Source organism: Eucalyptus grandis, chromosome 9 (assembly GCF_016545825.1).
Source record: "Eucalyptus grandis isolate ANBG69807.140 chromosome 9, ASM1654582v1, whole genome shotgun sequence".
NCBI classification, from domain to species: Eukaryota; Viridiplantae; Streptophyta; class Magnoliopsida; order Myrtales; family Myrtaceae; genus Eucalyptus; species Eucalyptus grandis.
The window spans coordinates 12285448-12297917 of NC_052620.1; the positions used below are offsets into that span (position 1 = coordinate 12285448).

The window sequence follows — 12470 nt, forward strand, 5'->3', positions numbered from 1 at the left end:
ACTTGGGGGTGTGGGTAAGCGATGGGTGGGGAGAGAACAAGGAAAGGATTATAGGGGATTGTGGTTACTGAATCTATCAGATGAGAAGGGAGTATTGGGTGGAGGTATTTGGCAGGGTTTGAGGTGGGAGTTGGAATCAGCGATTATCCAAGCATGATGTTTAGGCTTTGGATGGGGAGAGTACCTTTGCAGGTCCATTCTGCTCAATCCACCATCGTTCACAAAAAATGGGTTGAGGATGATGTGCTTGAAGGGTAGAATCTAAGTGGGTCAATAGGGTTTTGGTGTGCTTGGAATGCGAAATCTGGGTGTAAGAAGCTAGTCTGGTGGAGAAATCATTTGATTGAGAGAAGCCTCAAATTTGGAGTCTAAGGTTGCAAGGGAAACAGCTATCAACGAGGATAAAGAAGGAGCTCACACCATTGATGAGGGGGGGGAGAGCGCTACGGGACCACGGGAGCGCAGGAGAGACGAGCAACCACTTCGCATGTGTTAAAAAATAACCCCACTTCAATTTTTTCTTATTGTTCGCAGCCACTTTTTTATGCGGAAGGAAAATAAAAAGGGAGGGAAAGTGACTAGAGCAAAAGAAATTCAAATTATTTACGCGGAATGGCGATTTTACCCTTCAAGGAAAACCTGCACCATTTTTGAATTCCCCCCTTGTTCACTCTCTCTTCCCCAAATTTTCCGAGCGAACATCTTCTCCGGCAGTCTGAAAGTCCGCCGGCGCTCTGCTTCTCTTCCTTCTCTCCGCCGGCGACCGCGCCTGCACGGCCTGATGATGTGATGGGGACCGGACTGCGGTTGCGAAGCTTGGCCTGAGCCACGTCCTCCTCCGACCCGCCGCCCGGCGTACCGTCTCCACGCGTGAGTTCGCTTTCTCCAAATCGTTATTGTGGCTTGAAGTTTCTCTAGACATCGACTGTGAAATCGGGAGAAATTCCCCTTTTTCGAAGTACCCTCGTGATCTTGCATAGAAATCTTGGGAAATTTCGGGGGTTCGATTCGACTAAATCTGTCCCGGGTTTCGGTGGCTCGAACTTTCTCTAGACATTGACTGTGAAAGCGGAGAAATTCCCTTTTCAAGCTGATTTTAAAATGACTCGTGATTTTGGATAGAAATTATGGGGAATTTCGGGGGTTTGATTCGACGAAATCTGTCCTGGATCACAAAGATCCGTGGGCTTGGACGATAGATACAGTGCCGCGGTTCTTGCCTGCCAATTCCCGGCATTCGATGTTCTGTCCCTAATGGCGCATCGAATTTACATCTAGACTTTCTGCAGGGTGATAAAAGGGGGAGTATTAGACGATTTCGAGAGCGCTTTTGTTAGTGTCGACTGACATTGTTAAATGGGTGTGTTTCTTCAGGCTCCAGCACCATTCAGTGGTGAGATTTCTACACCGCTCTATTGAACGGCTGCTTACAAGACCGTTTTGCTAGCGGCTAATCCCATTTGACCGTTGCGCCCACGGGTGCGTGACGCAAACTGAAATCTCTAAATGCCAAGAAAGAGAGGGAAGCGAACTGTTAAACGACCCCCTTCACCGCCCGGTGGAGATGAGGAAAGGCCATTAGACAAAGCCCAGGACGATGCTTCGACGGACCCAGAAGGTGCATGATTCATATCTTCAGCGGCATTGAATCTATTTATTATGATCATTTTTGCTATTGTATGCAGTTAATCCACTTGCAGTTTCTAGGCCTTCAATTTGGATGGCCATTATCCTTCTATGATGTTAGAACTATTCGGGTTATATAGGTTCTTGAACTTTTGACGACTTCAATATGTGGTTAGTTAAGTTGCCCATGGTAAGACTAGATATATGTAAAGTGCTGGCTTAAGGATTCTCAATCCAAAGTACATTGATCAATCGTAAATGTTTACATTTAGAGGTAAACTGCAACTGAGTTTTTTGCTAATATTTAGGGGAAACTTGGAAACTGTTTAAGCACCTATCCTGGCAGTTTTTCCTTGGCTAAGTGGTTTTTCCATTAGAAGTTGAGATGGGTTGTCTTGAAATATTTTAGGTTGTGTAATTGTTCTTGGGTCTTTCTTATGTTTTTTCACGTATAATGTCCACAGTGGAAAAAAGAGTTGCAGCAATCAGAGCTATTCGTGATGTACAGATTGAGCATTTGCTGACTGAGTTACGTCTACTGCGCTCTTGTATGACCGAGGAACAGATGGGAGTCCCGTGCTTCAGTTTTTCACTGAAAATCTTCCACATCTATCATTTGAGCTAGACAGAGAAGATGGGCAGTTCGAAGTCCATTGGGGAAATAAAGATGGAAAATTATGTCTGGATAACAATGATGGAAAATTATGTCTGGACAACACTGATGGAAAAGCTCTACGTGCTTCACTTGTCCACCGAATGTCCATTGCTCATTCTGGAAACTCTGAGGCAATTCCATACTTTGGCGGCTTTGAGTTTTCCAGTAAAGGGGGTACATTTTGTTCTTAAAGCATGCATAACGTAGGAAAGATATTCAATATCCAACTCCTATACTCAGTGGATCTACTTGATTGTTGCAGGAAAAGCAGGCCTTTTTAGTTCAGAAAATCTGCAAGTGAGTGACTTTGTATGTCTTTCAAAGCTTTCATTGTCTAGCTTTTAGCCCTATTAGATGATGCAGCTTAAAGACAGGCACCCTTAAGAATCTTTTGCCTCTTGCCACTGCTGTCTTCTCCTGTTTTAATAGACAACCAACAGATACTCAAACCAGTCTGCAATGATTATTCCTTCTTTGATCTTGTTTTAGATAGAGACTGTTCCTGATATAGTAATTTCATCTTTCTAAAGATGAAATTTATGAGTTCTACCCTTTTACAAATACCAGTTCATTTAATGACAGTAGGGCGTCTATAGAATCTTGCACCTAACCTGACTTTGCCTCTACCTTCACTCATGAATTTCATGTTATATTTAAAAAATTGTTATAGGTTTTGGATGAGCCATCAGACTGTCAGATGCTCGGTCTGCCGGATACTCTTAGAACTCCTGGGGTTAGTTTCTGAATAACTATTTGGCACACCCAAATTTATTTTTTCATTTTAACGTAAAGTTTTCTGCCAAAAAAGTCTTGATGTAAAATTGAGATAGGCACTCTGCATCATTTTAGAAGTAAAGCATATAAACAACGTAGGAGGTATGATAGAAACTGTGGACCTTATTGGAACTTTTGAGGCTATGTATCAGAGCTTTGCTAGGCATTTTATGTAACTGTGGTGACATGATTGCCCATTTAAAACCTATTAGTAAAAGATGTGCCAAGTTTCTATGTTCAGCCAAGACTTGTAAGAATGCGTACCTTTACATGTGCTTTTAAATGGTTTTTTTGCTGAAATTATTCAGCTAAATAGTGACATAGTGACATTAAAAGTAGTCAAATGTCCAGAACTACATGAGTGCTTTTTTCAGCACTAACGTAGTAATCAAATAATTAGTGCCCTCCGCTACTTTGTGATGGAATTCTTCTTCTCCATATGGTACGTAATTCTCTTTCACCTCATTGCTTGCCCTCTGCAGCTGAGTAGCCAAAGGCTCTCCATAGGGATGACACCTAAAACCTTAAGGTTGCCTAAGCCTGGGGAGATGCTTCTATCTGTCCGTGGTTCTCCTCTCGGTGTCTACAAAGAAGAGAACATGGAAGTGATAAAGGGTATGATTGGATCCGTGTTAGAAATTTTTTTCATTAAGATGTAAAGACAAGGAATTTGTTTAATCGGAAGGATCAAATGGACTAGCGGCAGATGGAGGGATATTGCTTTCTCAGAGTGGAAACTATCCTCTTTCTCTATCTTAACCCGTGTTTCTTTCTTCAATTGCAGAATCTGATGAAGATTGACGAGATTTAAATCTGTCAGGCATCATGCTTCAGGAGTGGCAGCAAAATGTTGATTCAGTCTAATTGCCACTGCTATAATAGAGAAGCTTTTGCCATGATTAGTGAATCTGAGCTTGTATGGAAAATTGAATTGCTGCTGCTTATTCTCCTAACATTGGAAATAGGTGCTGGGCTACTGCACTGTCTCGTTTCTGGGGATGTATTCGTCTTTTTTATGTCAATGGGTCAAGTAGATTATTGAGCTTGTTCAGTCACATGCACCATCAAATGTTTCTTCTGCATAGCTAACTCAGGTTTGCTGATCCATTGCCTTTGCCTGTCAATCTCAAAAAATATTTTTCAAGCCTGACACATTTAAGACTGCAGTTCTTTTTGCAGGGACAAAAACTTTTATGGCATGATTGGAAAAATATGACTTCCCATCTAGCACATGAGCCCAGTTGTATGATGTGCTAGTAGTTCATGAATGCACTGTTTGCTAAATTGACTGGTTCAATGATATATGATAAATTCCAATGTGGACATACATGATAAAGAATGGAATCAACTAGTTTACATTCTCTGTTTTCATTCCTTACCCATCACAACCTGCACGTATATGACGATTGAAGACTAGATTCCCTACCAGCAGTCCTAATCCTCCCACAACCAACCGACAAGTTCCTGATGGATCTTGCAGGTGGACAAGTTCGGAAGCCAAACCTGTTCTCTGGGTTCATGAATCGAATGATCAAGCAAATCATTACCAGTGACCCTGCCAGAGTATAACCCTTGATTGCCAACCCAATGGTTTTGGCCAACACAATGTACATGCCCGAAGCAAAGGCTAGTACCATACCTAGAACAGCAATGTAAATACTGACTCCAGCAACATGCACATATCGCATTCCCATGGGCTCAAAGTTGCCAGTTAGAGACAAATCGAACAGGAGGTAGATTGCAAGGACTGAGAAACAGAATGCTGTTGTGTTAAACACCACGAAGGCTTTGAAAGCTGCTCGTCTTGCGAAAGTTGCTGTCCCTTGGTCAGGTCCAATGTTGTTGTAGCCACCAGGCATTGTGAATGCTGCCGTGAAGGTGACAGTGGCGATAAACACTGCGGTGAGCAGATGGTTGTCATGCGCACATCCTTTTGATGTATCGAATTTCTCTGGGTAGGCCATGCTCCCTGTGGTTATGGAAATGCTTGATCTTTCCTCACCATATTGCTTCTCAAGTCTCTTTACATGTTTAATAACCCGGTCTTGCATATCGTTGACACAAAACCATGCTTCCAGCAAGTACTGAAGTTTTGCAGCTTTAAGGCCAACCTAAGTCCACAGAATAAATCAATCAATCAATTCTGGCTTTTCTTACATGGGTGGGGGCAATATTTGATCACAGCATACAAAAAGATCCTTGAAAGTAGACATATAAGATGTTCCTGACTAGTTGTTGACCATGTCAAGACCCTTCTAATATCTTCCGTTCTTGAGATGAAACAGTTTAGTTGTAGAATTTGAAAGTTACTTACAGTGTAAGATCAGTTTTGCATAAAGGTCAACTCTGCACTTTGGCTTAAACAAAGTATGGTGTTGATGGGAAAGAAAAACCTACTCAGCACTGCCTTTAAGGATAAACTCAAGGAAGAAAAGTGAGCTCGATTTGGTTATTGTCTGCGCTTTCTTCATGACTGACCCTCGCCATATGCCGAAGGCTGAGGTTTTGCCTAAGACTACAATGTGGAAATTGACTATAAATAGTGAAGTGAGTGAAGGGCTTGGAGAGATCTCTTAAAACCGTCATTTGAGAATGGCATATGATACGCATTATGAATATTTCTTTCTACTAGGTCCCCAGCTTTTGATGGACATCAAGAAAGTATTAAGTTAAATCGATGTGAGCTGCATCACCATTCAAGAAAGCGTACCTTTTCATGATCATCGAAAATTCCTAGGGCTGTCAAACGTTCCTTATTCGTGGCTCTGATGTCGACTCTCTTATCAAATACCAGGATGTTCATCATGCTGTAATCTCGGCAAAGAGCAGCCAAATGGAGAGCGGTGTTTCCATCTTTATCACGTACATTTATAAGATCCCCCAGGTTCGGCATCTCCAATATGTGCTTGACGACCTTTATCTGCCGGCCTAATACTGCAGAGTGAAGAGCGGTTTGTCCTCTGTTGTTTATCGAGTCGCAAACATCAGGACAGAATGCAATCAGCTCGTCCAGTACATTGATATGGCCAAGAAGTGCTGCAATATGAAGAGCGGTGGCGCCATCCTTGGTTAACAGGTAAGCAGTGGAAACCTCATGCTGCAATAATATTCGAACTGCTTCGACTTTGCCAAAGTGAGCAGCATAATGAAGAGGAGTCCACCCAATGTCATCTCCTTCACTGATCATGTGTGGTCTCTTGTTCACGATCATTCTCAGGCAATCATGTCCTTCACACAGATCATAACCAAGAGAACCATCAAAAATCTATTAAGACAGATTTCCTGTGCCTTCAGAATAACTTATCATGTTCAACTTGCAGCTTGATGAACTTTTTTTCTTCGGGTTAAGTACAGATTTAGTCCTTTTAAGTTTCAACATTTGTGCGGTTTGATCCTCCAATTTTGTTTTGTTTAACTAAATTCTCTTAGCTTGTTTTACCTGTGCAATTCGGTCTTTTAAGTTTTATTTTTTTGCAATCAAGTCCTCTAACTCTCTGGACTTTGTGTAATCAAATCCTTCAGTCCAACACTATAGCCAAACCGTCAACTTAGTTAACGACGTAGCGTTGCTTATGTGATGGAAATGACACAGTGATGTTAATTTGCTATCAAATGAGTAGAAAACAAACGGGAAAAACAAAAACTAAATCATAATTCGACGGTATTAGTCAGCCTTCGTAAACAAAACGCTTCTTTGCACAAATCAAGAAAGTCAGAAGATTTGATTGCACGAAACAGAATTTAGAAGACCAAATTGCACTGGTGAAAAATTTTAAAGGCCTCATTAAATTATTTGCACATGGCATTGCTGATTTATCTAATGCGAAAATCAAACTACACGACTTGCTCTCGTCCTACCAAATGCAGACATTTCAGAAGTCACATGAGCAGCAGTTCCCTCTATTTATTCAGCAGGGCAAGTGATGTGCTCCGGCAAGGCCAGAGCCGGCGGCCTAGGCATACTTCATGCATGTCAAGACTTATAATAACGTGAATCAATAGAGCTTTAACACAATTATACAGCTAACTTGAAAGTGGCACGAATAGGCCCTAGTTTAATAAAAGTTTAGTGCCCTAAATGACGTAATTTAACACAATTACACAATTACAGAACTTAATGATAGGCAAACACAGATAGTCGGCCTTACCAGTAGTACGTTGCTCACAATTAGACAAGGACTTACATGGATACCGTGTTGAATTAGTAAGAGTTCACAGAAAAGTTCAAGATGATTCCCAAGTGCTTTTGCATGATTAAGCAAGCCTTCGTGTTTGCTGCATTAATGCCTTCACAACATGTTATCTAATCAGGTTGAAGAAAAGTACAGAACCCTTTGATTGGTTTGATGGTATGTCAAGAGAGGAACACACGTCCGATAGCTAAGTCAGGTAAAACTGTGGTTTAGATGTCGAGTTCTTTTGGCCAGATGGCCTGCTGCTGTAGTTTCTGCATCCCACTTATTTCTCTATAGAGATAAGCAGTTCCAAGTTTCAGACATTTGAAATCTAAAACTAATCCATCAAAACAGGTTCCCTAATTTTTGGAACTAAAACCTACCATGTATACTCAAAAATCTGGAAACTACCCAATCACAAGTTTCAGTTCTACTCCAAAGTCTATTCATATTCCACCTATACTCTTAATTAAACGATTACAGTGAATCATCACATCTAATAATCATTATTTGCTACAATACACTAATCACAACTCACATTTAGACATACAAAAATTATGAAATATTAACAAAGTAAAAATCTCAATCCTTGATATTGCTAGAAATGGAAGCTTAGAGCGCAAATGATAATCATTCTGGCCTAAAATTGATTTTGGAAGAAAAATAAATTTTTCTATTTCTATTTACGGACGAGTTTCGAGCAAAAAAATATATTTGATAACGATACAAAATTTCTATTTCGAAATAGAAATTCGTTTGATAATAGTATAAAATTTCTATTTCTTAAAACAAAATTTTCATTTTGTAGCAAGTGAGATGTGCATTCTTACAAATTTCATATGCTTATGAGCCCAAATACAAAGTAAGATTTTTTTTTTTTTTTTGGTAAAGTTGCCATTTTTTTTTAAATACAAAGTAGGAGTTGTTATATCAAATTTTCTAAATTTTCACACAAAATTCTTTAGCATCCACCTAGATAGGCAATTACAGTCAAACAATATACTTATCAATAGTCTTCATACAATAGAAAAAAGAGATTCAGATGCATTGCTCTTGCGCATGATAGCCAAAGGTTCCCAAAACTCTAATAGAATGGGATCTGAGGGAGTTGGTTGTCATCAAGGGTGATGCCGTACTCGCTCTCGAGAGGGACATCGTCAGTGGATCTGAGGGAGGCATCCGATGTAGATCCGAGGGAGGCGTCTGGCACAAATCCGAGAGAGGCGTTGAGGAGACGTCATCAAAGTCAACGACGGTGTTGAGCTGAGCAAGGCGTAGATTTAAGGAGAAGAGGCAGAGGCGTCGAAGGAGGAGAAGAGGTAGAGGCGTCGGTGGAGGAGAAGAGGGAGAGGGAGACGTCCAGTAGAGGAGATGAGGGAGAGTCGACGCATCGGTGGAGGAAAAGAGGGAGAGGGAGAGGCGGAGCGTCCAGTGGAAGAGACGACGTCGAGGAGATGAGGAGAGGCAACGTCGAGGAGCGGCAGAGGAGGAGGCAAAGACGTTGTAGAGGAGATGAAGGAGAGTCACCGAAATTAGGGTTAGAGAGTTTTGTGAGTTTTGTGTGAGAAATTATTTCTGATTTTTGTTCTAGAAATAGAGAAGTAGAAAATTTTACTTCCGATTTCTATTTCAAACCTATTTCTGGAACAAGAATCTATTTTAGAAATAGAAAAATGAAACAATTTTACCAAATGGATTTCTATTCCAGAAACAAGTCTAGAATAGAAAATTTGTTTCTGGAACATAAATTGGTGGTTGTCATGCACCCCCTTAGCCTAGTAGTTTAAGTTTACATATGCAGTCATAAGTTCCAGGTCTATCCGTGTTCTACCTATACTCTCAATTAAACAATTATAATAAATCATCACCTCTAATAGCCATCATTTGCTATAATCCATAATCACAACTCATATTTAGACATATGAAAATTATGAAATATTAACAAAGTCAAAGTCTTAATTACTCATATTGCTTGAAATGGAAGTTCAAACTAGTAGTTTAAGATTATATATCCAATCATAAGTTCTAAGGTCTACCCATATTCCACAATATTCTTAATTGAATAATTACAATAAATCGTCACCTCCAATGACCATCATTTGTTACAATCTACTAATCACAACTCATATTTAGACTTAAGATTATGGAATATTAACAAAATAAAAATCTCAATCATGGATGTTGCTAGAAATAGAAACTTGGACTAGTAGTTTCAAATTACACGCTTCATCATTGGACGCGATAGAATGTAGCAAAATTGCGTGAAGACATAAAACAAGAAAAACACAAAAACCTATCAATTTAGAACCTACCAATTGGAACAAGTTTTAATTTTTGAAACTTAAAACCTACCCTTTATATCTTAGAATTTGGAACCGTTATGATTCTCACATTCCTGATTCTATCCTACAACCATGCTAACCCCTATTTCTCTCTCTCCATTCTTAAGCTCTTCGAACTTCATAGTTTTTTTTTTTTTCCTAATGTTACATCACCCTTATATGCAACTCCAACAATGAAAATCGAGGATTTCCCGCTTGCGCCGAGTGCATGTGAGCCCAATGCATATAGGCAATTGGGATTATATGGATCTTACCAAATCTAACAACTCGACATGCTCCCGGTTAACATGAACCCGGGGCATGCAATAACAAGGCTTGAAAATGACCGCCGAAAATTACCACTACTTCAAATAGAAGATTGGTCGGAGAGCATCTTAAAAGCTAAAGTATTTTCTCCTGGGAGTACCCAATATTTTGCTAAAAAAGACGAGTATAAGGATGCTTCCTCGCAAGAAGGAAAACGAAAAGCGAGAAAGATCGTACGCAACTGAATTGTAAATCGCAGGAGACACAGGCGCGCATACCTTGCGATGTGTAGTAAATGGCTGCGTGCAACGCTGTCATGCCTTTGGGGCCTTTGCTAGAGGATGATGATGACGGCGACGGTGGTGGAGAAGCATCTAATATGAGTTCAGCAATATCGAAAAACCCCTGTGCAACTGCGAGATAGAGCGGGGACTCATCATCGCGGCTGGAGATGTCGCACAGCGTCGGATCGGCTTCAACCAGCAACTTCACCGCTAAGGAATGGCCGTTCCTCACTGCTTGGTGCAGCGAAGTTTCCTCGTCGGTGTTTGCCTTCCGAAGAAGATCGACCAGCCTACCTCCTTCGATGTCGCCATGCGGCGAACTTCTGAGATAGTCGATTACCACTCGGACTATGTCGTCGCACCCGACTCTTGCAGCAGTATGCAGCGGAGTGTGACCTTCGTAGTCCTCTTGCCAGAGGAGAGAGCCTCCGGAGGGGTGCTGATAGATGAGCTGCTCGACGAAACTTGCCTGCTTGTGTCGCGCCGCAATGTGGAGAACGTTGTTGCCCATCGGCGTTTTCTGGTTCAAGATGTAATCGGAGTGATTACTACCGGACAAGTTCATCAGTAAATCGAAGTCTCCCGAAATTGCAGCCTCATACAATTCGGGCAGCATCTCTCCCTCCCTCTCCCTCTACCTCTCCCGGAGACCAAATACGGCTTATCTTCTGTCCGAGTGGTTGAAGACATTGCGCGTAATCTAGGTGACCCACGAGAGAAACTTCGAAGCGTTTTCCATGAAACTCGGTAGTCAATGACTTCTGGGACGACCCAGTGGAGAACGAGGTGAGATCACAGAAAGCTACCAATAGGTCCAAAACCATCTTTACTGAACGCGCACAAACACCGTTCTTCCTCAACATACGAGTTAATCAATTTTATTCATTGAGAACCTTTTCCAAATTCTCCAATCGCGATTAGGATTTTTTTTCTCCATTTATTTTAATCCACAAATGAGGAAATATAGTTATATTGTTGATGTTAAGCCTCTAGTGTGTGATTAGAGAAGAATATTTCATGTATACTACTATTCTTAGTGATTAGTGGAAGTTCTTTGGTAGTCCGTAGTTTTTCCTGTATTAGATTTCCACGTTAAATTCTTGTATTATTATTATCTTGATCTTATTGTCATTCCAACATTATATATTGCTAGTTATTGCTAGAGTTAAGTCGACTTTGGTTGGTTTAGTTTCGAGATAAAAATTGACCTTGGATTGGGTTTACTTGCTTGGTTCTCCTGAAAAATAACAGTTTAGTTAGCGTCGGCCATTCTACATGACACATCGTCATATGCTATTTATAACAAATTGGCCAAAAGGATTACATTGAAATTTTAGGCAAAGATTTAGAATTAAATTGATAAAATAAAATAAAAATTACTAAATTGGCATAGTACTATTTCTTTCGAAAAGGTGTTGCACTTTCCTTCGTTGACTACTCTTACTTTCTTTCGAGATGTGAATAAGACAAAGGATAATTGAGTGTATAAGCAAAATTGACTTTTCTTCGGATGATTCACGTTGAACGTGCATCCGACAAATGATGCAAAACGGATCTAGAAGGGAAGGAAAGAAAAAGCAGAAAGAGCACGCCAAACATGGCATTGGACACATGGAACATAGGGAAAGTATTCAATGTAAAATATTTTAGATGATTGTCGACGACTCTAAAAATTTATAGCTATTAAATTAATAATATGTTCTAACAAAAAAAAAAGATTAATGATACATGAATTCATATTCAAATATCCTAATACTTCTCCTCAAGCATAGACTGGACTTTTGCCTAAGATTAAGCATGGATACATAGGACCAATATTAGCTTCTTCAAAAGTTTAACGGAAAAAGCCACAAAAAATCTCAAACTTTACCCAGACTAACACATTTACCTTAAACTATTTTTTGTGACACAGAAAACTCCAAACTTTGCATGTTGTGACACATTTCTTTTTTTCGTGACACCAAATATCTCAAACTTCTATCAACGTGAGATATTTATCTCAAACTTTTTTTATGACACAAAAAACCCCAAACGTTTTTCTGTGATACCAAAATTTTGGGGTAAATGTATTATACAGATATAAGTTTGGGATTTTTAGGGTTACCAATTGGGGGTACCACCGCACTGTGTGGCACTGCTGGCTTCGAGCTTTCTCCCCCTCATGAAGGGGAGAAATTCGAATCCTCAACACGTCGCAAGTGGACTTACCCGCTTCACGGGAGTGGTGGGTTCCTCCATGGGCCTCAGGGTTTGCCCACTGGCTGTCGGCTTACAGGTTTCCCTAGGTCATCAAAAAAAAAATTTGGGGTATCACAAAATATTAAGTTTAGGTATGTGTGTCACACTATATAACTTTGGAATCAATTTG

General features: G+C 40.3%; 3 protein-coding genes across 3 annotated transcripts; 1 reads left to right on the plus strand and 2 right to left on the minus strand.

Annotated features, from left to right (window-relative positions):
- The first annotated feature begins 2080 nt into the window (after positions 1-2080).
- Positions 2081-4199, plus strand: LOC104418314 (hypothetical protein). The gene is given in 6 exon segments (XM_010029617.3): positions 2081-2192; positions 2195-2455; positions 2544-2590; positions 2952-3014; positions 3538-3670; positions 3840-4199. Coding segments are annotated over 6 exon segments (633 nt in total). The 3' UTR covers positions 3857-4199.
- Positions 4200-4330: 131 nt separating this feature from the next.
- Positions 4331-7835, minus strand: LOC104418313 (ankyrin repeat-containing protein ITN1). Its single transcript, XM_039301394.1, has 2 exons — positions 5766-7835; positions 4331-5166 (listed from the first exon to the last, which is right to left on the minus strand). Exons 1-2 carry the CDS (start codon positions 6264-6266, stop codon positions 4438-4440), a joined length of 1230 nt encoding a protein of 409 aa, XP_039157328.1. The 5' UTR covers positions 6267-7835; the 3' UTR covers positions 4331-4437.
- Positions 7836-8314: 479 nt separating this feature from the next.
- LOC120288393 (ankyrin repeat-containing protein At5g02620-like) lies at positions 8315-10718 on the minus strand. Its single transcript, XM_039302347.1, has 2 exons — positions 10097-10718; positions 8315-8433 (listed from the first exon to the last, which is right to left on the minus strand). Exons 1-2 carry the CDS (start codon positions 10716-10718, stop codon positions 8315-8317), a joined length of 741 nt encoding a protein of 246 aa, XP_039158281.1.
- Between the last annotated feature and the right edge of the window lie 1752 nt (positions 10719-12470).

Coding starts and splice junctions, on each gene's coding strand:
- LOC104418313 (XM_039301394.1), bottom strand. CDS start 6,266: ATGATCGTGAACAAGAGACCACACATGATCAGTGAAGGAGATGACATT. Junction 5,167..5,765: donor TTTTCGATGATCATGAAAAG/GTACGCTTTCTT, acceptor CTGTGGACTTAG/GTTGGCCTTAAAGCTGCAAA.
- LOC120288393 (XM_039302347.1), bottom strand. CDS start 10,718: ATGCTGCCCGAATTGTATGAGGCTGCAATTTCGGGAGACTTCGATTTA. Junction 8,434..10,096: donor CATTTACTACACATCGCAAG/GTATGCGCGCCT, acceptor GATTTGTGCCAG/ACGCCTCCCTCGGATCTACA.